Source organism: Coptis chinensis, chromosome 6 (assembly GCF_015680905.1).
Source record: "Coptis chinensis isolate HL-2020 chromosome 6, ASM1568090v1, whole genome shotgun sequence".
Lineage (NCBI taxonomy): Eukaryota > Viridiplantae > Streptophyta > Magnoliopsida > Ranunculales > Ranunculaceae > Coptis > Coptis chinensis.
In genome coordinates, this window is record NC_141461.1 from 99,084,745 (window position 1) to 99,109,170 (window position 24,426).

The following is a 24,426-nucleotide window of genomic DNA, read 5'->3' on the forward strand; positions in this document are numbered from 1 at the left end:
TCAAATGGTGTTGAGTTATTTCACCACTTTGCCAAATTACGAGAAAGATGTTTATTCTTATCTTGTATTTTTGCTATAAATCCTCCGACTAAGCTTTGATGCCATGCAAAAGTTAAACCTAGAGGTTTTTTCACTTCTTTTGGTTTTTAGCTTCTGATTTGGTTATAACTGATGACTGTGGTATGTCTTTCCAATTAGTTCCCTTATGTAGATTCAAAAATTCTATGATTGCTAGCCATGTTTTGACATCTTGTCATCATATCATAAACATATCCACAGCTGATAGTCTATCTTTGATCTTATTATGGTTAAGTTTATCACTACTTGACCGAAGAACATTTATTTTTTATCGAACCGTAAGAACATATCTCTTTTATTCTTACCAAGTTTTTAGTGAATATAGGAAAAATTGCATGAATTCAGGTCCAACAGTTCTAATTAAATGCGCTACATAAGTGCATATGGTTGAATTCAAGCAAGTGGGTCTATTGCATTATTATCTTCAAGAATATGACATGTTTATTTATTTGTATTACAGCCTAAACCTTCATCGCTATGTGGCATGAGAATTTGGTTCCGCTTATTGGATCTTGCTCGAAAAGTGATCAACGATACTTGTCTACCCCTTCATGTCGAATGGATCTCTTCAAGATCGCCTCTATGGTACCTTTCAATCTAAATTCTGGAAAGCTAGACACCGATTTGCCTAAGAACTAAAGTAATCAAACGGTTAGAATCTTTGACAAGAACTTGATTATTAATTTCTACTTTCTGCATTGTCACCACGCTTTATTTACGGTGAAGCTGCGAAAAGAAAAGTTCTTGACTGGCCAACTAGACTCTCCACTGCACTTGACAAAACAATGAAGGAACTCATTTTAAGAATGAATATATATAATGGTAAATGCTCAGTTGGTGTTTGCGTGTTTTGTGAAGAAGGTTATACTTCTATTAGGCTGAGTCCAATGGCTCTCTATCCCTTTAAAAGTAGTGTTAAAGTCAATAAAGTAGAGCTAAAATCAACAAAATAGAGCTAAAAGTCAATAAAGTAGAGCTAAAGTCAACAAAATATAGCTAAAGTCAAAGGATTTTACTCTCTATCTCCATTTTATAGAGAGAGTAAAATGGAGATAGAGAGTAAAATCCTTTGACTTTAGCTATATTTTGTTGACTTTAGCTCTACTTTATTGACTTTTAGCTCTATTTTGTTGATTTTAGCTCTATTTTATTGACTTTAACACTACTTTTAAAGGGATAGAGAGCCATTGGACTCAGCCTTAAAAGAAGCAGTTCTTCCGTTTATCGTCATGAACCGAGTGCAAGTCGTCATAAGTGCACAGATTTCTGATTTAGTACTTAATCGTGTGTACTGCGGTCGCGGGATCGTGTTCAAGTAATTATGGATGCTTTGGGAATGGAGGGCTTAAATCCCAAAGTACAATTACTTTGTTTTGTCGATATACTTAGCCCAAATGAAACCGAAATCGAACATTTGACCGAATGCCAACCGCGAAGCTTCATGAAATAAGTCAAGCCGTGTTAAAGTGCCATGAAATGGTCGGGTTTCTATATGAACATCTAAACTTTTGTACATTCTCTACATGATCCACACTTCGGATCAATAAATTGTTTTATTCTAACTACTTCTCATTTGAACATCTTTATTCTTAGGGTGTCAAGCGTGTCCCGTGAAACTTCGGTGAAAAGGGCCCGGCCTTATTCATAGAAGGCGGAGAGGAAGCAATCGAGCAACCCATCATTGCTGCCACGAAGTTATTGATACAACCGGTGCCGGTGATACTTTTATCTTTGCTTTTGCTTGTTGCACTAGTAGAGGGCAAGTCCAAAGAGGAATGCATGAGATTTTCTGGTATTGCCTTTTTTCTTTTTTCTACTTTTTCATTCTCTTGTTTTGATCTTATTCGTGTTTTCACAAAATTATCAGGTTTGTTATTGCATTTGCCGCAAAGATCTCTTTGTGTTCAAGTTAAGGGAGCAATTCCAAGCATGCCCGAAGAAAAAACAAGACTAGGTGCTCTCCATCTCTTTGAGAGCAATACCTATTGTCAAAGCGGATAGTTCTTTTAACGAACTGCCAAGGCCTCAACTTATATATAGGCATGTTGAAGTGACAGTCGATCCTCAAGAATGATTGTCTTTGTTGAGTGGTCTAGTGGATCCTCAAATACAACATATATACACGTCAAAATTTTGTAATGGCTTCTATACTAAATGGAAAGTTTACATCATACAGTTCAGTCCCAATTTTGTATTTCACAAGTTCAATGTACAATAGTCCATTATTAATTTAACAAATTTAGTAACAAAAAAAAATTCACTTTTTTGATGACGACTGATCTTAAACACACTAGTACTCAAATCCAAATATTTTCACTTCACAGTGCACCAAGTGAAAGGGCCAATAGTCCAATACACTCTTACAATTTCACACCATTAAAATTCGTGTTGCACCGGCACCTCCAAGTCCCACGTTGTAAGGTATGAAATTTGATTCACATTTATTGTGTTTTGGAATGACTATTATTTTGGTTTTGTGAAATACTTGAGCAAAAAAAATTAACAAAAATGGTATAGAAAATTGATATGAGAATTCTTAGCAGCCAAACAACATGCGGGAAATTGACACTAAGAATTACCAAGAATTCTCACAGTTTGCCAAACAGTCATAATTCTCGCATAATCATGAGAATCGGATTCCATTAGAATTCTAACTCTCACGAGAATTCTCGTTTCCAAACGCACGCACCCTAAAGGCAAACATGTTGGTCGCAGACTCACAAATTTCACTAAGGACGTGGCTCTTGATGTACATTGAGAGTCGAGATCCACTTTTATCGAGCAACATGCTCCAGTTCTTGCACCATGCTTTGCACGTACTGCAGTTTCGTTTGTGAACTTTTATCAATCGACAATGAAATGAATGTGTCATCGTAGTTGATCATGTTTAATTAATATATAATTGCATGAAAATTGAACATTTCAGCACAAGGGGTTCTTACTTCTTCTTACACGCATTGTAAAAATAATGAAATAATTAAGGGTTAATTAGTATTACCTCCTACTAAATGAGCCAATTAGGATTTCCCCAAGGGAAATTAGGGTCTTCCCCAAAAAAAACACGGTCAGATTAATCTCAGGATGCAAGTTTTTTTTTTAATGGTAAAGGGTCAGAACGGACGCAGAGAAATCATTAGAGTCTGCATTTGCCCTGCTATTGAGTCGGGTTTACCATGGGTAGCTATACTAGGGAACCATGATCAAGAATCAACATTGTCAAGAGAAGGGGTGATGAAACATGTTGTTACCATGAACGGTACGTAAGGTACGTTAGCAAGACTTAACCCTTTAGAGGCGCAGGTTATTGATGGTTTTGGGAACTACAATTTGGAAGTTGGTGGCGTTGAGGGTTCAAGGTTTGAGAACAAGTCAGTTCTGAATTTGTACTTTTTGGATAGTGGTGATTATTCCACAGTTCCTTCAATACCGGGCTATAGTTGGATTAAACCTTCTCAGCAATTCTGGTTTCAGCAAACTTCTCTCAATCGAAGGTACCGTTTCTTTGCCTGCTTTTGGAATTTGGTTAATTTGACGGTTTAGTATGCGGTATATAAGTATATTGTTAAGGATCATTATTAATGTATATGGTCGGTGACATGCTCTCGTGTTTATCACTAAACATGATGGTTTTGTTTATCCTAAGTTGACATGAATATCATGTGCAGAGAGCAAATGGTTCCTTTAGTTCACCTCATATATTTCTTGATGACAAGCTTCTAGACCTAAGAGAAATAATGTGCTTGGCTTCTCTAGGCAGCTTCCCCTACATTCTAACAATCTTTGAGCAATCTACCTTTCTCAAAGCATTAATATGTTACACTGCATTTGTTGAAAGACTTTTTCCTTCAAACCACCCACTTTCATCATGTATATCAGGCTTTGGTGCACCCTGGGGAATGTTCTCTTCTATATTTCTTGTCTTTTCATATTTCGTATCAAACGTGTAATGATTCTCATGCTTATTATAAAAGGTCTAGACAATTTTTTTGATCAAAATTTATAACTGAAGAAACTCTGACATAGTAGTACACATCATTACAATCAACTTTTATATTTTGGCGAATGTGCCAGTGGCTACTGGTCATTCTTGGGAATTAGGTGAATCAGTGGATGGTATTGGGATCAATTACCAGTGGGGAAATGGGGGATATAGGGGTTTAGGGAAATAAAGTTGTAAGTATAGGAAAATTAATTGGGTTAACTAGTATTAACACCCCACCCCCACCCCACACGTACACGCACACGCACTAGATGACCCAATTAAGATTTTCCCCCACCAGATGGGAAATTAGGCCCCCCCCAAACAACACACGGTCAACTTAACTTTCAGGTCAAGCAACTGAAAATGACACAAATTAATCATGGGAGACATGCATACAAATAATTGGAACGGCATTAGTAGTGGACTTTCTCTTCAGTATATCGTGTTCAATGGGAACCCTGGCAAAAGTTTAATTGTTTAAAGCAATTTCCCTGTTGACTCGTGGAGAAATTTCCCTGTTGATTCGTGGCCAAAGGTTTAAATCAACTTCACTGTTCACTCTTAAAGCAAAGCTGTCTACTGCAGTAAGCAGGCGCTGCCTAGCTTGGTGAAGTCAGTGGGAGTTGTTGTCAACTTGCCTAGGTTTTTCCATACGCGCCAGCACAGTAACCCAGATCTAAAAAATGGTTTTAGGAATCTGGACTGAATCATTTTATTTTTATGTTTTCTGCAGAAATCGTACATGACGAAACCAGAAGCTCAAACAGGATCTGCACCAGGGCTTGTTTACTTCCACATCCCACTGCCAGAATTTGCTAGCTTTGACTCAACAAACTTCACTGGTGTGAAACAGGAGGGCATTAGTTTGCCTTCCATCAACTCGGGCTTCTTTACAACCATGTTAGAAGCAGGGGATACAAAGGCTGTTTTCATTGGCCATGATCACGTTAATGACTTATGTGGCAAGTTAACTGGTATACATCTTTGCTATGCTGGGGGGTTCGGGTACCATGCTTATGGTCAGGCTGGGTGGGATAGAAGGGCTAGAGTAGTCCTTGCGACACTGGAAAAGACAGAGACGAAGGGTTGGGGAACAGTGAAGTCCATCAGAACGTGGAAGCGCCTTGATGACGAACACCTCACGACAATCGATCCTCAAGTCCTTTGGACCAAGAGCTCTGCTGGTAAGCTTCTCTCTGTCATTTCTCTTTCAGTTGACCATCTAAAAGACTTAAAAGAATTGTAACGGCTAAATTCTGCTCCACTTGTCAGGATAAAGTGATAAACGGAACTAATCTAGTTGTCCAACATGTAAATGTCATGATCATGTAGTAAAAACTGAAAAAGCTCCTTAGGCATAGGTTTGAGAGGTAACGCTATGGTACTGAGGCATATTATTATGTAACAGATGACCATAGAGGAGAATTGTGGAAGGTGCGGAAAAGCATGTTAATAAGTTGCATCAATGCACTTCAGAACATTATTGTTGAACAAAGGAAACACTTGCATTACGTCAAGTCAGTTTAGCAAGATGCTAGAGGCTGTCTACAACACCCAGCTTCATGTACACACAGCAGCCGGCCTCATAAGCATATTATTATATCTACCTGGATTACGAATTTCATGTACAATCAACCTTACATCTGAATATTTTACATTGAACAGGGAGGCGTAGACGGAGTATTCCCAGTCACTTCTGAGTAGTCAACATGGAAGGAGTTGAGAATATCAGGCGCAAGAAGTACATTAGACACCAACAACCTGGCTGTGTGGAAGAATTAGCTCCTTTTTTGTATTAACATTTTGGCTGTTTGCTACTGCTTCATACATGGATTAGGTAGAATCCTATATTCCTATACCAGTGAACACGAAACTCATTTATTAGTGGTGATATTCTGTTACACATACTAGGAAATTGATATCAAAAGAGCTTAATTTCCATTGGAATATATGTGCAACAATTGTATTGACATTGTATCTCAATGTTTCTCTCTTTATATTTGGATAAATTGTTCTCAAAATTCAGCCTCGTTCCCAGCAGGGAAATTATAATCAGTCTTGATAATTTCTTTCAAGCATTACTACTCTGATGGCAGCGTAACCATGTATAAGGTAGCTCCAGTGCCACCTAATTAAGTGTCAGGCACGTAATCGAACCAATTTGCTGTCTGCTTTTCCACTAGACCAACAGTAAAATGGCAGACGAAGTCCAACCATTGATGTTCCGCCACAAAATAAAACAAATTGGAATTGGTAACTGCCAGCAATCCCCAGCATGCAATACATAGGAACAATAATAAAAAAGCAGTTGAACGAATCCACCACCGAACAAACAACAAGAAACATTGTTCCACACGGGGTTTGAAAGCAAGCTTTGATTCTTTGATTCTTTTCAAAGCTTGCTTGCCAAAACTCTCTCTTCACACTTGACACTTGACACAAAAAAAAAAAAAAAAAATGCAAACTTTAACCCTTCTCTTCATATTTTTATTCATCTTAAGTCCCTCCAATGTCGACGTATATTAAATTACCAACCAGCGGCGATGATCTCTGCCTATCGGGTTTAGAAAAGGCCCACGACCAATCTTGTCCGGTGAATTGTTTTACAACTGACCCGGTTTGTGGAATCGATGGGGTGACATATTGGTGTGGATGTGCTGAGCAGTAGTTGCCTCTGTATCTTTCTCTTTTCCATCCCTCTTCCCGATGTTGATTGATCCCCTGCTATGAGGCTTGCTCTATTATTATTATTACCAAAACTTTTCATCCCCAAGGTCCGTGATAAAAATGATGTAAGGATTATGGAAGCTCTGTTACTACTTGGGCTTCATCATCCCGGGTTTATCTCTTTTTCCACTGATTCTTTTTTTCTCATCGCTAAAATATATGGACCGGACCGAGCATCCTTTATTTTCGGTCCTTTTTTTCTTTCCAAATTTGCCCCGTTTAAGATAACAAAACGGTCTATACCAAACACATCAAGTAAGGACACCAGCGTAGTTTTAAAAATATAAGGTTTGCGTTTTTCTTTTTTCTTTTTTTTGACGTGAACCTTAACAATGATCTCTTAGTTTTTCAAGTCTACCAAGTCTGGTTTCGCTATTTTTCTTCCCGCCACTGATGAGTTTCCTAGATCTTCTTCAACAACAACAACTAGTCCAACAAGCCGAAATGGAAGTGTAGTCCACTTCCAGGACGAAATTGAGGTAATCGTATGAAACCACTTGAAAGCGATCCTACAGAAGATGAAATCATTGAATATTATGTCAGTCCTCGGAAGGTTAATAATTATGTTATGATTATAATAATTTATTTCTAAATGGAATTGTTATAATTACGAAGAAATGAATAATTTTACTTACTGAATAATTATCTTTGGCTTTGATTGCATCTACCGTCCCAACAAGTTTATGCTGATGAGGAAGAAGCAAGAAAACGGATTATATTCGTACCGTTTTTGGTCATTATGATTAATACAAATATGGTTTTGTAGTTTGTTATGTCTTTGGGGTCTGGTAGTGATGTATCGATATGCTAGCCAGCTAAAGGATAGAGAAATGAATATCAGTCTCTTGCTCACAGTGTACTTGGGTCCATCATTGAAATTAGTGGTACTGATAAAAAGTTCTTTTTTTTTCTCTCGACATCTACTTGTATTGTCCTCCAAAATCTGTTCTTTATCTTCTTGCCATTCGATCTTTTTATTGGGTGTATCTGAAATTCTTTTCTGAAATTTTTTCATACTTCTCTATACTGGATGTGCTGCAACAACCAGTAATGTTTATTCTTAACAAGAGGCAGAAAAAAGGATTAAAGGTCAATCTGTGTTTGGGAAAAAACTTTCCAGTGAAGCTTTTGAAAGGTCAATTGTTTCACAGTTTTCAGTTGATCTGAAGCTATTTAGTGATGAGGAAAGGTTTCAACAGACAACGATAAAATACACACAGAACCTGCATTTTAGTATGAAATACAGCCGAATAAAGCTTTGACAAGAAATCTTTAGTATCAGCTCATTTAAAGCTCCAAATTGCCAGGAAAGCTCATGGACCCAGAGAACTATGAAACCATGGACCAAAATATCGCCGATATATCCGATATATCGCCGATATATGTCGGTATTTTGGTACACCGACATCGATATTTCCGATATATATCTACCGAATATAGAACTCTTTTTTTTCCGATATATATCGGAATTTCCGATATGAAACTTTATATCGCCGATATAATTGATATTTCGGATATAATCGATATATATCGGTTGACTTTTTGACCATTTTAAAATATAAATCTGATATTTCCAATATATTTCCGATATATATCCGATATTTCCGATATTATATTTCCGATATATCCGATATTTCCGATATTTTAAATAGTTTGGACTGGTTACCAAAAAAATAAATATATCCGAAATATCCGATATATCCGATATAAATCGGTTTTTGGGTACACCGATATATTGATCGATATCGATATTTTGGGCCTTGCATGAAACAAGTTGAAGAATCCAAACTTGAGTCCCTAAGCCAGCTAAAAATGAGATTTTGGTCAAACTGACCTAAATCAGCCCAAAAGTTAGGAGAAAACTTTAAATGACGATATCTTTTGTCTCCTAACTCTGATTCAAGCATTCGACTAGCTAAAATGATAAGCGCATAAAACTTTACGTAGCGATATCTAGCTTCCAAAAAATGGTAGTACAGTTTGGAATATGAAGATAAAGCCAAAGCATGTAACTATTTAGTCCAAGCCCATTACTATTCTATAGAATATTTCATAGAATATTTCCTAGAATATTTTCTGGGATATTATATTTTATTTGTAACCATTAGATTTGGATTGGATGGATTGAATCTAGACCGTCTAAAAAACTATAAATAGAAGGGTATAGTTTTAGTTTTTCTCATGAAATGGTTAGCATTCCATCAATAGGAGTAGAGTAGTTTACTGCTTTCCTATTGTAATGAATAATTTAATTTCCAGTTTTTAATTAAAATATTTTTAATTCAGTTTTATTTTCTGTTAATTAGAATAACAATTTAGTTTATGTGATCTCGGAGTAGAAACTCTGCCCAAGTGAAGATTATCTATATTAGGGAGGGTGTTTCGATAATTATAACGATTAGGAACCGAGTAAGTTCACGTAGAGATGAGGTTCTGAATCGATTCCACGCGCTAATAATGCTCGTTTAGAGATGAAGAGTCGTTATTAGGGATCAAAAATCGAGACTAACTCTTTTAACGGAGATATGATTCGCTCAAACAGATTTTTCTATCTTCGAAATCAAAGTCCATTTTATTTTATTTTCATAATTTTCTCATATGAATCCATTTTTACAAACATCACGTGATCGAATTAGTTTTTGTTTATAAATAACATTTTACAATTTTATTGAAATACGAACGAAATGACAAACCCGACCACTGTTTTATAAACAGATCAATGGCAGTAAATGTCACCTAAATTCGAGTTTATGTTTCTAGCTATTTGCAGTGAGTCTGTTAGTCGCAGGCGTGTGTTCGCGGGAACAGGTTGTTGATGGGACTCTGATTTGAAAAAAAAAAGTGTTAAAAAGAAAAATAAGTTAGAATGGAGGCAAAAAATAAAGTTTTAAATATAATGAGATAACTTTTGGCAACGGATTAAATTAAAACCGAACCTTCATTAACGTTAGAAGATAAGTGTTGCTGATTGATCTGCCTTTGATAGCGATTTCTACGATTAATAGAACAAAACGAACGAAAAAGAAACAGTAAATTAGAATCTGTGGGTGAGAAAGTTTCGGATGATGAGGAGAGTTAGGATGATAATGAAAAAGCGTTGGAGATAACTTGTGTGCTATTTTTTTTCCGTTGTGATTTAAGGAGCGATGGAAAGGGTACGTCTGTTTGGTTTTTCTAGTTGTAATTTAAGTGATGGAAAAGGTGAAGTGCATTTGCAAAAAGAAAGTGGTTATCTAACTTTCTGGTACCCTTTTGATTAAAAACTTGGCCTAAAACCGGAAATACAGGAACTAAATGAAAAAACAAGTTTTCGCATTATATAAAAGATAAATATTGAACATTAATTGTATTAAAAAATGTGATACTTAGGAAATATTGTTGTTCATACCAAATTTTTTATAAAACACGCATAGTATAGACTAGTCAGTGTATTTAATTAAGACAATCATCGAGCATAAACACATTTTACAAAGAGTCCAAGATTCCTAATGGATACGGAGCTCTGTATTGGATACAACCCAATTTCTCGATTATGGATCGGGGCTTGTGTCCAAGTGTCCAAGTATAACGGAATAACTAATACTGTCTCCCTCCTCTAACGAACAAGCAGTTATGCAATGGATTGGTCCACGTGGCCACTAATAGCACGTGATTATGTTATTTGTTCTAACAACATTTCCCGCGCTCCTCTTTCTTCTTCACCACCATTATAAAATGTTGTCCACTCTAGAGAAAAATAATTCTTCAAGAAATTTTCTTTCACTTCACAGAGCTTCGAGACTAGTCCATTTTTTTCGATTCACATCAGTTCTAGGTATTATATACTACGTTTTTCTTTGCTTTTGTTTATAGTAGTCTAGCTTATTAGCTTGTTGAACAATTAGTATTTGAGTTGAGAATCGTTTTCAGATAAAAAATGAGTTGAATGATAACCTAGCAAGATTCAGCTTAATTGAGTTTATAAATTTATTATTCATCTTCTTCTTTAATCATTTTGAGCTGTTGTATCTTGAAATTACTCAATAACTAGTTTAGTTGATTGAAAAAAAATGCATTCATCAAAATTTATATAATTTTGTGTTTAGTTTATCATAATATTATTGTCGAATTTAGATTTAGATACGTGTTGTAGTTCTTGCCTAATTTCTACTGCAAATGTTGTTGAATCTTGGCAGTTGAAACAAACTTTTTTTGAAAATAATGTTTAGAAATTTGTTGTGTTATTCATGTTTCAGCTGGAAATAAAAAAATGTCAACCCCAAGCTTAACTCCATTAAGAGGTTCTGGTTCCGAAATTATTGAAATGTCGATGCCTAGAAGTCCCACTCCCCCACTCTTGCTACACCACTAGCAAATCAGACATCAGAAGGTAATTAGCATATATTAAGTAGATGTGTTTTATTTATGTTTCCAATATATTTTATTCTTTTGTGGGTGTAGATTATGGAAAGGAACTAGTTGTACGGTGGGTATGGTTTTTGGCTGGGTTGATAAGTTGTATGTTCTTTTCTTCGAACATCTTTCTCACAGTATGGGACTTGGTGATCAAGTGGGTATTCTTTAAAGAATTAGTGGGCTTCGACTCAAATTAATTTAGAAATTACATTGTTTGTATGTATTTCTACACTTTGTGAGGCTAGATTAAAATGGCTGATTGATGTCTATTTTAGGAAGTGGAGTATGGGTAAGAAGATGGAGAGTTATAAGGAGCTATTCTTAATGGCCAAACAAGGAGGGAGCTAGGATTCTAAGACAGGGTGTGAGATTATGTGCACACCCTACCCCACAAAAAAAACCGTATGCAATTTTTTTTTTTTTTTTTTGTCAGAAGGTATAAACAATAAAGATTAACAAAATTATACATTTATTTCAATTCACAAAACTAGAGTGCGTTGACTACTAAGAATTTAATATGGACTGATGAAGTTAATTACTTAAGCACTTAAGCCATTAATTAATACTACTATGTCTATATATATATCTAAATACTTTAGTCCACAAGTCTACAACAATTTAACAAATTGTTAACTTTCTATAATGTTATAAGTCTATATAATAATGTTATATAGACTTATAAAATATTAACATTGAAAATAAAAAATTACCTTGTTTTGTTTTATTTTTTTTTAAGTGAAAATTTTATTGATAATGATAATAACTTTTACAAATAATTGGGACAAGTGTGCAATAAGTTGCGTTGCGCCACAAGTCCTTTATGAATTTGTATGTGTGTGTGTGTGTGTTTTTTTTTTAGTTGAGGTCTGACCGTTTGTTTAAGAATTGAGAGTGAAAGAAAGGAAAGAGAGCATACGAGTTTGTTATGGGTGATTAGAATTATACAAACTGACTGGTTGGGCTTTGGGCTTTTGGCTATTTGTTTTAATCTCATCAACCCATCAAATATTCAAAGACATATTTGTATATCTTTAATGGTTTTGAACTTAAAATAAATGATAAAAGATAATTTTGTAATGGAAAAAAGAGAAGTAAAAAAGTTGGTTTATTGGAATGTTTTTTGTTATTTTTTTTTATACTATTTTTTTTGTTGATAATATTCTTACTATAGTTGTGAAAAGTTTGGGGGTGCGGTAGTGGAAGTTTGCTAAAAAAAATTTGGAGGTGCGAGTCTTTATGGTTTGAAGAATTTTCTAGGCAATTAGTTATATGGTAGTGGAGTTTTTCTAATCTCAGGAGGTGCGACCGGCCCCCACACGCATCCCTTATATCCATCTATGTGGCCAAACATATATTGGATTATGGACTAAACCTTGGTGTAGCAATCCTCTACACCCAAGTATCAAAAAGTTCTAAAAGGAGGATGGCATGCTAGAATTGTTGGGATGGCGATTGGAACTCTTTCGATGCTGGCGACACTAATAGGATCAGCTCTAGTGCAGAGTATTGTGTACGCTTCTGAAGGAAAGTGGAAGCATATGTGGATATCTTTTCTATCATTTCTTATCTTTTCCATAGATGGTAACAACATGTGGAGTCATCCGCTGGAAAAAGAGTGCCCAAAATATTTCACTCCTAGCATAACATAGTAAGCAAAAAAGGATAATTGTGTTATTTGTGTATATGACCAGATAATACATAATATTAGAAACCCTTTTACTCTAGCTCAGTTGCAACAACCACTTCGCTTCCCTCTTTACTAGTTACAGATGTTGAGTATAAGACATGTTGAGTCAGAATGAAGCTGTAGTATGAATTTCTTAAGAATTTGACTCTGTTTGTTATATGATGATTAGGTAGATTTGCTTCAAGTTTTGTAAACGACTTCATCGGATAAGCACCTAAAAATCAAGTGTTGATACATGGCAGTGGTTACTATTTCGTTATTTATACCTTACATTAGAATAGTTTCTGTTTTTAGTACTTTTCATTCCTCTTCACCTACATCCGCATCTAGGTTGAACTTGTCCCCAATTGCATTCTCAACTAAGTTGGAGATTTACTTATTTCTGACGTGTTCGCCATCTAGACCCTCTGAGTTTGCGCCATTAGCTTTGGTTGTTGGTGATATTTGTTAAGAAGTAATTAAGATGGCAAGCATCAACCAGCTTCCCACCCTCTGCTTCCTTCCTGTAAGCTTAATTTTTCTGAACCATTGCAAGAGAGGCAGGTTCTAGATAATGGTGGTCTGCTTGTGGTCTGTTTCTTGAGGTAGGTTCTATGACCTTCTTTTCTCCCATGAACTCTGTGTAGTTGGTAACGCTAGCATCAGCAACCTTCTATGGTACGGTATGTGTATTAATACCCTCACTTGCATTGGTCGCGCGTCTCAAGTCCCAAAGATATCTAGTATAACAAATTAAGATATAACTTTATACAGGCCTTCTCTTAAACGGATTATCCGTTAACGGAGATGGTGTCTTGGACAACTTGTTTAGTGTCTTGAACAGTTTATATAGTGTCTTGAACAACTTTTTCATTTATACTTATTACATGGTCGTGGGCAAGACACTAAATAAGATGCGTCAAGACACTATATAACATGTCCCTAAACGGATAATCCGTTTAAGAGAATTCTTGTAACTTTATAAACAGGATACAAGATAGACTATGTAGGTATGTGTAGTACTATATATGATTACTATCCTCACTTGCTTTGGTCGCACGTCTCAAGTCCCAGAGAAATTTAGTACGTATACAAATGAAGGTATAACTTTAGGGACAGGATACAAGAGAGACTAACAGGGAAAAAACAATAAAATGGTAGTCTAGAACATATTCGAGTGATACAGTCAGAGATTGAGCTCCCCACTATATCTTGTCACTGACCTCTTCTTCAGATTTCTTATCCTTCTTTTTCATCTCCCTTATAGCTCTCTTAAGCTGTGGTTTCTCCAATGTAGACTGCGGACTGATCCTCAAACACGTTCTTTTCTCCTAGGATGTCCTCTTCTATCTCCTTGTTAGCTCCATCCACCGTAAGACCCTCAAATACCTGCATTCCACCAGATAAAGTTTCAAACTGATAGTAATAAAACATAACAGAGAGGTATGATGCAAATTAACAGTAGATCTGGTGTAGACTATACATATATTTAAATTTCTTTTCTTCAAAGTTCAAATGACGTTTTCTTTATGCTCTTTCAACACCTGTTCATCTATCTGGGAGTTATCTTTAAGTAGTGCTTCTTCTCCAGCAGTGTCCGTTGAGTGCTCCTGAGTGTTGCTTCTTCTTTAATTACCTCTTTTACTTTTTGGTGCACTTTACAAATAATTATAGGAACATAGCTTGTCAAGCAAGATTAAGATAACAAAAGAAACGAAAGAAATTCAATTATGGAAAACACTACACGGAAAGAAACTAAATTATAGACTAAAAGATGAATTCTTCAGTTTCACCTCTCCAGCAGGTTTACATTGCTCCCCTTCTATCTTCCTCCAAACTTGCTCAAATATTTTCCTCTTCGGTACATATAACAGACTCTTCTTTGTTTACCTTTTCAATGTCTTCACTAGATCAGATATCCTAGCTAGATTTATCGCCATACCTATAGGGAGGTGAAGCTGGAATCTTCAGTATAAAATGAAAGAACAGATCGAAAAACAGAACAAATGTAGGAGATACTTTTACAAGTGCACTGGGGTCAACGAGAAACACTGGGATCATGTAATCTGTCAAACTGGATACAGCTTATCAAAAGAGACTCAACTTTCATGCTTTTCTTGGGTCTTACCTCTTCATTTTCAATTTTGATATTGCGTGCAACACCACTTGTATGTATCCGATCTTCATCCCAGTTCTTGTTCCAACTCAATATTCTTTTGCTCCTTTTTATTTTCATACATATTCTGACAAACAGTTTCATCTCTAAGGAGAAATCGTGCATGATCATTAGCAGCGCCATCTTCCTCCATTTCCCTCTCCTCAATAACCTCACAAGAGGTACGGTAGTAATTTAGACGTGAGTGCTCAAAAAATGGTGCCACAAACGCAATGTAGCTCAAGAACTCAGATAGTAGAAACAGCTAAGTTACAGATTGCTCGTGAAGCTCTGAACTCAAGACTTGTGGCTGTCAGGGAAGAGGATCAAAGGGAATTCACTCCAGTATTGAGCAAAAAGAAGTTAAAGCAAAGGGTCTAATGTTTCTCCACCAAATACTAGTTCCAAGTCTTGTTGCAGCAAGAACATGGCAGCAGATGATGGGGCAGTATGACATGGAGCTAGTGCACCAGCTATGACCACTGAGTTAATAGAAGGAAGTCCTCATTGTCAGAAAACGGGAGTTTCCCGATGCTGAACATTCGGAAGTGCTACTGTATCTTCCCTAGATTTCACAGTCTATTTGTATATTCCCCTCCCTCCTTTTTTATTTTTAAATGAAAATTAATATTGCTGACTTAGCAAAACAAAGTCTCTACTCGTTCGATTGGAACGAATGTACTTGTAGACATTGTTTTTCTTTGATCTTCATATAGTAAAAAAAAATTATTTGGTGATTTATAGACAACCATATTCAAGAGGGTTTGGCTATTAGAGATTCTGCAGCAATTAAGTTTTAAACTTAAAGATATATAATATCATGTTCCTATTAACCTACTATTCTAGAAAATTTGAGGTTTTTTCCGCTTGAAATGGAACTATGAATATTGATGATTTCAGAACGAAGATAATTCTCACAAATAGTAGTTCAAGGCCTAATTAAAATAATTGATAAACATATGGAGTGTGAATGGCTCAAACGGCAACATAATTAGGACCAACAAATTCTTTCATGAGGTCGTAGGTGCTCTCGTCCTTGAGAGCTTCAGCAGCAGTTATTTCCTCATCATCATTAGTCCTAGGGATTTGATGTTCTACCTGCGCCCCAAGAACACATACAAAGCAAGTGTTTCTGATTCCACGAGCACAATAGACATTCAAGAGTAAGTAGTCAGCCCGAAGCAGATGCCTTGTTGTCCATGTAGTAGGAAAAAGCAAACCTACCAAGCTAAAACATTCGAAACAACGGTGAAGAGTGATAATATCCAGACACCATGATTCATCACAGGTTAAGCTCATGGCATAATAAACCTCCACAATATTGTTAGCAGAAGAAAAGATAACTAAATTCAATGGTAATTTCATTTTGCACGCCACAGTTTATTTCGTACAATATCAAAGTCGATATTTCGGCAATGGCTCAGGAGCAGCTGATCAATGTAACTGAGTAGTGGAGCTGGAGAAGCAACCAAGCCTTCTTTCTACTGTGGGCGGAGACGCCAAAGTCCACCAGCAAGACCCCAACCAGGTATTGACTTTCCGCGTTGGTTTATTTTGTAACTAGAAATGGACTTCTTTTAGTGGGAGAACTGTTTATAGTATATGAAAATGTAGTTGGAAAAAGAGAATTTTAGATTGTGTTGCACCCGAGGTTATAAAATTCGATTTAACATATTAGATTTTCCAATTTGGTCTATATTGTATTACAAATTATGTGATTGATGCTATAGTATGACGGATATGAACTCAAGTATGCTGCTCATGTTGAGCAGATGTCAAACAGTGAGTTATACAACACGTATTATAAGTTTAAATTTGGAGATGGTGTACAAGCGCTTTGCTTGTCTGGGGAACACAAGAGGCGGATTGTTCAAAAGATGTGTTCTAAGAGAGCTAGAAAAGACTAGGATAACCGATAGTGGTTTTTGCTTCCTCAGACCTGCGATTTATAGCTGACTAGTTCTGAGAAATCCTCTCCTCCAATGAAAATCACATGTGGCTTGTATGATGAGGATTGGTAAAAGGTTTGCTGGCAAAACCTTCCGTGAAGTCCTTGTTGGTCCCGCGCTCGACCTTGTAACTTTTTTGTCAGACGACATGTCAGTCTGCTGAGTCTCCCCTCTTCAATTTAGGTTAGATCAGACCAGTTGCACCTAGGAGGAAGTGGCTGCAGGGCTTGGATTTTGCTCATCAAGTGTCCCTTCAAGTAGCCTTCAGAGTTCAGACCACATTTCTTATATCTATTCACATTGTTCTGAATTCGCAGAGTACCACCTGTCATGCCGCAAGGTTGGGCTCATACTTTGGCTTCTACAAAAACTTTTACATCACATAAGGCATCTGATGAGGAGCATTCTATGATGATAATTGAGGCAGGATCCAGAAAAGAGCAAAGACTGAGAAAGACAATACTAGTGATAGGACGATACATGAAATTCTAGAAATCTAGAACCATTTCCTTTAAAATTGATGTAGTTATAGGCATAGGAGATGTGAGTGAGCCTAGGGGCCAGCACAAACTTAAGTGACAGTAGGCACCCGTACGCACCTCTAGGCTTCAGGGCCAAGGGTACGTTGAGCTCAGAGCTAGGCAAGCCTTTGATCCTGTGAAATATTTCCAGGAGTTCTGCATAAGAGCACGACCAACGACACTCTGTTACTTATGACGCTTGCAAAAGACTTGTTTTGGTTTGTGAACTTAGAGGTGCCCTAGGTTATCTATCCATAATTCTGCTGCCTTAAATCAGTTAAGTGTATGCTTCAACTGAGAGTTTGTTGTTGTATTTTTGATGCAAAGCTGATAAGTTATGAACCATGAAATTTAGTTGTTTCTAGTACCATAAATATTCCACTGCTTGCACTCCGTGGTCGGGTTTTTTTTCTTCTTTTTCCTCTCAATTTTAGTCATTATTTAGAATCATTGTTAAAGGTTTATCTTTCTTTTTTAAAACAGAATATCTATCATTTATGTTTGAAACTGAACTAAGTTTTGAAACTGAACAAGTGATATCTTTTATATAGTAAGGCTTTAATTGTTTTTTATTAAATTATTGATGATCTTATATTAGTATCTATCATTTCATAGAAGTCAATGGCATCCCAACTGATACGCGAATGAACCGGCATTCAACAGTTCCTGGCAGCCACCCAAACAAAATTACTTGAATTACTGGGTAAACTAAAGCAATTCAAGAGGTTTGTTTCTTTGCTAACTTGAAACATTCTCTTTCTAATTTTCCACATATTCTCAAAATTCTATAGTGAATTATTTCTTTTTGTTAACTATTTTGACACATGTAGAATGTGAACACATTAACAATCCTTGTAATGGGAAAAGGTGGAGTTGGGAAATCATCGACTGTGAACTCCCTGATTGGGGAACGAGTGGTAGCTGTTAGTGCTTTCCAGGTTGGTGAAGTAGCGATGGTTATTTGCTTACAATAAAGTATCTTGACGAATTAAATCCTTGTGGAAATTTATTTTCCATTATGATCTTTTTCGTCATTGTTTTGTATGATTTTTGCGCTAAAATTGTGATTTTATCTGCAGTCTGAAGTACCACGACCAGTTATGGTCTCACGCTCGCGGTCGGGATTTACATTGAATATTATTGACACTCCTGGGCTTATAGAAGGGGGGTATGTCAATGAACAGGCTCTTGATACTATAAAACGGTTAGTAGTGGCACACTGGCACTGCATACATATCTTTCTCAGAATATCTTTTATATCACTGACTGACCTTTCGCAGTTTTAGTGCATCTTTCCTGATGAGATAGGACGTTGTAGTAGTGAAAATCTTTTCCTTTGTGTGAGGTGGGTAGTCACCTCTATTCTTCAATTGGTTTTTAGTCTATTTTATGTTTACCTCGCAGGTTCCTTCTGAACAGAACTATTGACGTTTTGTTGTCTGTGGATCGACTAGATGCATATAGGGTGGATAATTTGGATAGGCAGATCATTAAGGCTATCAGTGATAGTTTTGGTAATAGGATATGGTGTAGAGGTTTGGTTGTCCTCACACATGCACAACTCTCTCCACCAGATGGACTTAACTATGACGACTTCTTATCTAAAAGATCAGTTGCTCTTCTAAAGATTGTTCGTACAGGAGCTCGGTTTAGAAAGCAAGACATCCAGGTACTGCGTTTCTCAATATCAGGAACCAACTTCAATGCGGGCACCATTTCGATTAAGTTTCACATCGATCTCTGTTTCTATGAACTTTATGTTATAGGGTGTTAGTGTATTAAATCATGGTCTACTAAACCTTAAGGGTTTGCCTTCAGCGATAGGTGAAAAGATAGTCAGAGTATAGCTTTTGGCATGGGGTTGTTATTCACACGATAAAATGGATAAATATATAATTGCAATTGTATTATAGGAATTCAAAGGGGGTGACTCAACCTTCAGTGATAGGTGAAAAGATGGTCAGAGTATAGCTTTTGGGGTTGTTATTCACATGATAAGTATGTAATTGCAATTGTATTATAGTAATTGCGATTGATTTTTGTCTCTGAGCTCAATACTGTCTAATAGTTGCACTCAATGGTAGCAAGGGACCGCTGCGGCAGTTAGGCTAGTTCGATCTGAGAGAACTGAGTTATGTCCTCACTGTGTATTTCCAAGTTCTATTAGAGCTTATCAAAGTCTTATTTGAGTAAGCTTTGTTGTTGGATCTTACCTTTTTCTACATCTCATTTCTGCCATCGACTTCATTGTTTGCACAGTAGATTAAGATCAATGCTTTACAGTCTGAACTTGATGTTCCAAGCGCTGCAGTTGAATTGTCATGATGTCGTAATTACAGCCATAGCAGGTCGCAGACATGAATTTCTTTAGTACCTCCATTGTTTATAAAATAGTAACATTTGGGAGGTTCTTCGTTGTTAGCAAGTTCCATTGTTGCCCTGCCGAGTGGTAGTGGTCCCTTGAGGCGCTCCAGAAATGGTATCAGTACTCAGCAGCTATTTCTGGGTTTTTTTGCAAAGCAGATTCCAATCTCTCTCTCTCAAGGTTTGGAGTAGGCGGGGACCAGGGCCTGGAGGTATACATACATATAGTGATTAGTGTGGTGTGGCCGTGTGGGTGTTAGTGGTCATCATTAGGATCACCACTACGGCACTACATACACCATTATGTTCACTTAGCATGCTAATTGATTCTATATATTATCAATCCGCCGAACCACAAATCAGTCCCAAGGTTAAAAGCATTTGTAACTCTACCATGAATTGTACCACTTTGTTGACTAAACAAATATAATTGAAGAATTGTAAGTACAGAGTCTGTAGATACATTGTCCAACAGAAGATGCTAGTTTCTTCAAAATCATATATTGAGGAATCCAAAGGACCTGTGGGGCTAGCAATACATATACCGGCTGGTTAAGTGCAATTTCTGGAGGCCTAAATGTCGACAAAGTGGGATCGTTATACTTGGTCGCTTCATGGCACCCCCACGCATGCACGAAGTAATATCTTGTTACGTGACTTGCATGATTTTCATCAACCCATAGATAAGATGGAGAGAGAGAGAGGGGAGAAAAAGGGTGAAGGAAGCTACAGCCTACAGAGGTAGTGTTGAACCTCTATATATCTATAGTAAATCAAAAAGATATTTTCAACAGTAAAAGTAGCCCATGAGAGATTTTGTAAGCCATTAGAAACTTTGAGCATTACCAAGTGTCTTTGTATTATAAAAGGGTAGCTGGACATAGCTATATCGCATGAGGATATCACCTCAACAATCATAAGCAATGGGGAACTTAAAAAATGCTTTGATAGCCATCTTGGTTCCTCTTCCCTCCATTGCTTTTTATCTTGTATTCCTCCACCATTTCAATATTAGTAAGAGCACGACTGCTAAAGCTACATACGGTAGTACTGGTGTAGATGGAACTCTACATGTTCTCTGGACATGTAGTTTCAACCATCCCCATCTACTGGCTGTTCTTCTTTTCTTCATCAATGTTGATATTCTGTTCTGGCTCATCAGTCTCATCCAATCAAGCCACTGGGTACGTAGGCCACTTAATCTTCCTTGAAAAAGAAAATACATTCTCTGCGTTCACAGCTCTGCTTTCGGAGTCAGTAAACTAGTAAAGATGCATGGATTATGGATATGAAATTGTACTTTCTTTGCGTATAGGGAGACTGGTGTGAATCTGTTGATATACACGTCCTATACAGGAGCCGTCAACCACGCCTTATTTTATTGTCACAGCATATTAAATTCCTCATTTCAACTGCCATGTTTCTGTGCTTGTTTTCTTACTACTCAATTTGTACTAACATTATATATTCATACTGAATTTCAGGTCTTAATGATGGGAGTATGCCTCCCAATGTACGCAATTCATTCAGTTGAAAAACCATGGAACACTTGGGATACTATTGCTACAATCATTTGTAGTTGTGGAATAGCTCTAGCTTACTTCGCAGACACACAGCTCCATGAATTCGTTAGTAGGAACATTATACTGAAAGAACAAGGAAAGCCAACAGAGATCGTTCTCAAGAAGGGTTTGTGGCAATACCACCACAATTATTTTGGGGAGCAATTGTGGTGGTGGGGATTGGCAGTTTTTGGTTGGAACGTTGGATATGGTTGGACCTTCATTGGATCTCTTGTGAATAGTCTGTGCTTAGCCTATGTCGTTGGTCTTGTAGAGCAAAGGATGTTGCAACATGATCTCAGAGCCAATGAATACATTGCGTACCAGAAAACAACATCAGTGTGGATTCCATGGTTCAAGTTGTCATTTAAAGGAGAAAACGTGAAGAACACCTGATGCAAATTTGTCCCTTCTTGTGTTGCGCTCCTAACGAGCAACCTTTTCTTGCTATTTGTTCATTTTCTCTGTCTCTGTGTGGGATGCAGAATGTAGGAAATGTGTTCTGTACTTCTGTTCTAGTTTGAGTGTTTTGATGGAAGTACGTTATCCTATTTATTTATGTTGATAAAACATTTTAATCCGTAAATTCAGATCTACAGAGAGCATGTTGAATAATGGTAGCTACCTTCATTCGATCATTTACTTAAATTGATAATCTCAAGTTCAATGGATTAGAATTCTGGTCATTCCAATGCTCCCCAGAACTTGAAAAATGCAATTAGAACCTTTCAGTGATGCACACAATTTTAGAGACCCTCACGCTACGATGCATTCCAACTTATACTTATTACTAAACCCACTATTTAAAGCAGCATGCACCCACCTGGTACATGGAATCCTAAAATAAAATTGTGAGTGTTAATTACATTGCATTTTATATCAAAAGTTTATTGATTCATTTAAATTAATTAATTTTTAATAATTACTTCCAATTGATTCCATTCAAAATTGTCTTAAGAATGTAAATTTTGATGGGTCGTTAGAGAGAAACAAATGAACATTGAGCATTAAATATTTGAAGGAAATAAATTATTAATTAACACATGATAACAATAAATTAATTATCGTCATCAACTTATTACGCAATCGCTACTGATGACGGTGCAATTTGATTTGCGTATGAGAGAAATCTAAAACTTTTTATTCACTTAAATACAATTTGACATTTTGAATTCTCAAACTTGAAAATCTCACACCTCAAGTAAGCTCCTCTAAACTATGAGAATGACATAAACTCAAATAAGATTACAAAGAGGAAGATGCTAAAAGGAAAAAAAGAAATTTAGCATGAAACCCTCCCTTTTTATTTTTCGCTAAAATCCCTTTTTATTACTTTTAAAGAAGGAAAAAAAAAAATTGTTTGAAATGTGTGGGTGTAGTCAACAAATAAAGAAGACTCTTATGTGTCCAACAAAATATAAAAATCTCTAAGTGGTGAGTGTCAATATCGCTGTTCAATAACTGTGGATATACCACAAGACTGGTCATGGTCATGGCGATCTATCCTCAAAAGCAGAAAATATGCTCAACTCTATATCAAATATATCATTGCTAAAGGTAATGATACCTTGCTCTGGCATGATATTTGGTGTCTTAAGGAGCCTCTTCTATGTAACAGTGAAGCGAAACATATCCTTCATCTACCTGAAAATGCTATGGTCAGTGAACTCATTGAGGATGGTAAATGGAACGCTCTAGTTCATGACTTGCCTGAGGGACACATCAAAAATAACATTCTAAAGGGTAGACATCTTTTTTGAACTTGCTAAGGATCAAGTGGTGTGGACACAGATACCCCTTCAAGTGATTTCTCTATCAAATCTGCCTACAATTCTTTAAGAAGGAAAAGGAATAAAAGGATCTGGTCTAATCTTGTTTGGGGAAGATTGGTGATGCCCAAATACTCATTCAATGCCTAGCAACTTTTCTCGGGAAGTTTGCCAACACAAGATAGATTAGTGTATAAGAAAGTTTTGCAGGCTTCTTCATGTTGTTTCTGTGACAACAGCAGTGAAAACTCTAAACACTTATTCTTTAACTGCAACTATACAAAAGAGGTCTAGTCAAAGGTAAAAGCTGCTATTGGATTGGGGCGGCAAGTGGAACATTCAAACAAGGAGTGGTGCAATCTCATCAATATGGTTCGAGGCAAAACACCATATATGGGCAGAAGTAATCAAGTTATATATTTGTGCTGCTATTGGGTATTTATGGACTGAACGCAATAATAGAAGATTTAATGGAGTGTCCTTGAGTCCAATAGTCATCAGTTCAATGTTGCTTAGAGATATGAAGCAATACTTGGAAGTACAAGTGGAGGAGATACAAGATTCTGTCAAATTGAGAGTTCTGGCTGACAGGATAGATCTGGATTTTAAGTATAAGAAGACTACAATCCAACATGTTAGATGACTTTTTCCACCTTCTGGTTATGTCAAATTTAACTGTGATGGTTCAATGAATCTAGAGCATGTTGGCTATGGTGGAATGGCTCGAGATGAGCATGGACATGTCGTGTTTGCTTTCACTGGAGGAGGAAATGTCCAGTCCATTTTGTTTAAAGAATTGAAAGCTATCGAGATTGGGATTAGCATGTGTATTGCTCAGGATTACACAAAGGTGGAAGTAGCTTCAGATTCTTTGAGAGCAATACAGATTCTAAAGGAAATAGAGCAACCTCCATGGACATGCTGGAACCTTGTAACTACAATTAAAAGTGTAACGCCCGTATTTTTAAATACGTATTTTTTCTATTTATTAATTCAATTGAATTATTTATTTCCAAAATTCGTCTGATTGGACTTGGATTTCGTGGCCCGGCTGGTTTTGAAAATCGATTAGGTGTTGGGCTTGGACCCAAGATATAAAACATATTGTTCTCGGAAAATAGGGTCGTATAAATAATAAAATAATAAAAAATGGAAGCAGAGCACGAAAAGTTCTGGATTTCGGGAGGGTGGAAGCTTTGCGAATCGGCTTAGGAGGATTCGCCGAGCTGTTAAGACAGGTGAGTAGTTACGTTTTTCT

General features: G+C 36.6%; 3 protein-coding genes and 2 long non-coding RNA genes across 6 annotated transcripts; 4 read left to right on the forward strand and 1 right to left on the reverse strand.

Moving 5' to 3' along the window:
• Positions 1 to 4,555: 4,555 nt before the first annotated feature.
• Positions 4,556 to 6,037, forward strand: LOC147496044 (putative inactive purple acid phosphatase 29). The gene is made up of 2 exons (XM_086564835.1): positions 4,556 to 5,244; positions 5,726 to 6,037. The coding sequence occupies exons 1-2, from the start codon at positions 4,803 to 4,805 to the stop codon at positions 5,758 to 5,760; spliced, it is 477 nt and encodes a 158-aa protein (XP_086420961.1). The 5' UTR covers positions 4,556 to 4,802; the 3' UTR covers positions 5,761 to 6,037.
• A 302-nt stretch (positions 6,038 to 6,339) lies between these two features.
• LOC147496045 (uncharacterized) lies at positions 6,340 to 7,704 on the forward strand. The gene is made up of 2 exons (XR_015199470.1): positions 6,340 to 7,075; positions 7,132 to 7,704. It is a non-coding gene; the product is annotated as an uncharacterized LOC147496045 (long non-coding RNA).
• Positions 7,705 to 13,952: 6,248 nt separating this feature from the next.
• On the reverse strand, positions 13,953 to 15,110 carry LOC147496046 (uncharacterized). Of its 2 annotated transcripts, none has more exons than XR_015199706.1 (3): positions 14,977 to 15,110; positions 14,642 to 14,790; positions 13,953 to 14,237 (listed from the first exon to the last, which is right to left on the reverse strand). It is a non-coding gene; the product is annotated as an uncharacterized LOC147496046 (long non-coding RNA). The 2 variants fall into 2 exon arrangements; XR_015199705.1 differs by having other exon boundaries at positions 13,953 to 14,504.
• Positions 15,111 to 16,413: 1,303 nt separating this feature from the next.
• Positions 16,414 to 19,431, forward strand: LOC147496047 (translocase of chloroplast 34, chloroplastic-like). Its single transcript, XM_086567573.1, has 5 exons — positions 16,414 to 16,531; positions 18,089 to 18,198; positions 18,304 to 18,411; positions 18,553 to 18,677; positions 18,878 to 19,431. Exons 3-5 carry the CDS (start codon positions 18,331 to 18,333, stop codon positions 19,245 to 19,247), a joined length of 576 nt encoding a protein of 191 aa, XP_086423699.1. The 5' UTR covers positions 16,414 to 16,531; positions 18,089 to 18,198; positions 18,304 to 18,330; the 3' UTR covers positions 19,248 to 19,431.
• A 1,019-nt stretch (positions 19,432 to 20,450) lies between these two features.
• On the forward strand, positions 20,451 to 21,995 carry LOC147496048 (uncharacterized). The gene is made up of 2 exons (XM_086567580.1): positions 20,451 to 21,021; positions 21,322 to 21,995. The coding sequence occupies exons 1-2, from the start codon at positions 20,761 to 20,763 to the stop codon at positions 21,793 to 21,795; spliced, it is 735 nt and encodes a 244-aa protein (XP_086423706.1). The 5' UTR covers positions 20,451 to 20,760; the 3' UTR covers positions 21,796 to 21,995.
• Positions 21,996 to 24,426: the final 2,431 nt, after the last annotated feature.

Excerpts from the sequence above, each read along its gene's own strand:
- LOC147496044 (XM_086564835.1), top strand. The coding sequence starts at position 4,803 with ATGACGAAACCAGAAGCTCAAACAGGATCTGCACCAGGGCTTGTTTAC. Across the intron at positions 5,245-5,725 it reads TTGGACCAAGAGCTCTGCTG|GGAGGCGTAGACGGAGTATT; the intron begins GTAAGCTTCTCT and ends TACATTGAACAG.
- LOC147496048 (XM_086567580.1), top strand. The coding sequence starts at position 20,761 with ATGGGGAACTTAAAAAATGCTTTGATAGCCATCTTGGTTCCTCTTCCC. Across the intron at positions 21,022-21,321 it reads TCATCCAATCAAGCCACTGG|GTCTTAATGATGGGAGTATG; the intron begins GTACGTAGGCCA and ends ACTGAATTTCAG.
- LOC147496047 (XM_086567573.1), top strand. The coding sequence starts at position 18,331 with ATGGGAAAAGGTGGAGTTGGGAAATCATCGACTGTGAACTCCCTGATT. Across the intron at positions 18,412-18,552 it reads TAGCTGTTAGTGCTTTCCAG|TCTGAAGTACCACGACCAGT; the intron begins GTTGGTGAAGTA and ends TTTTATCTGCAG. Across the intron at positions 18,678-18,877 it reads GCTCTTGATACTATAAAACG|GTTCCTTCTGAACAGAACTA; the intron begins GTTAGTAGTGGC and ends TTTACCTCGCAG.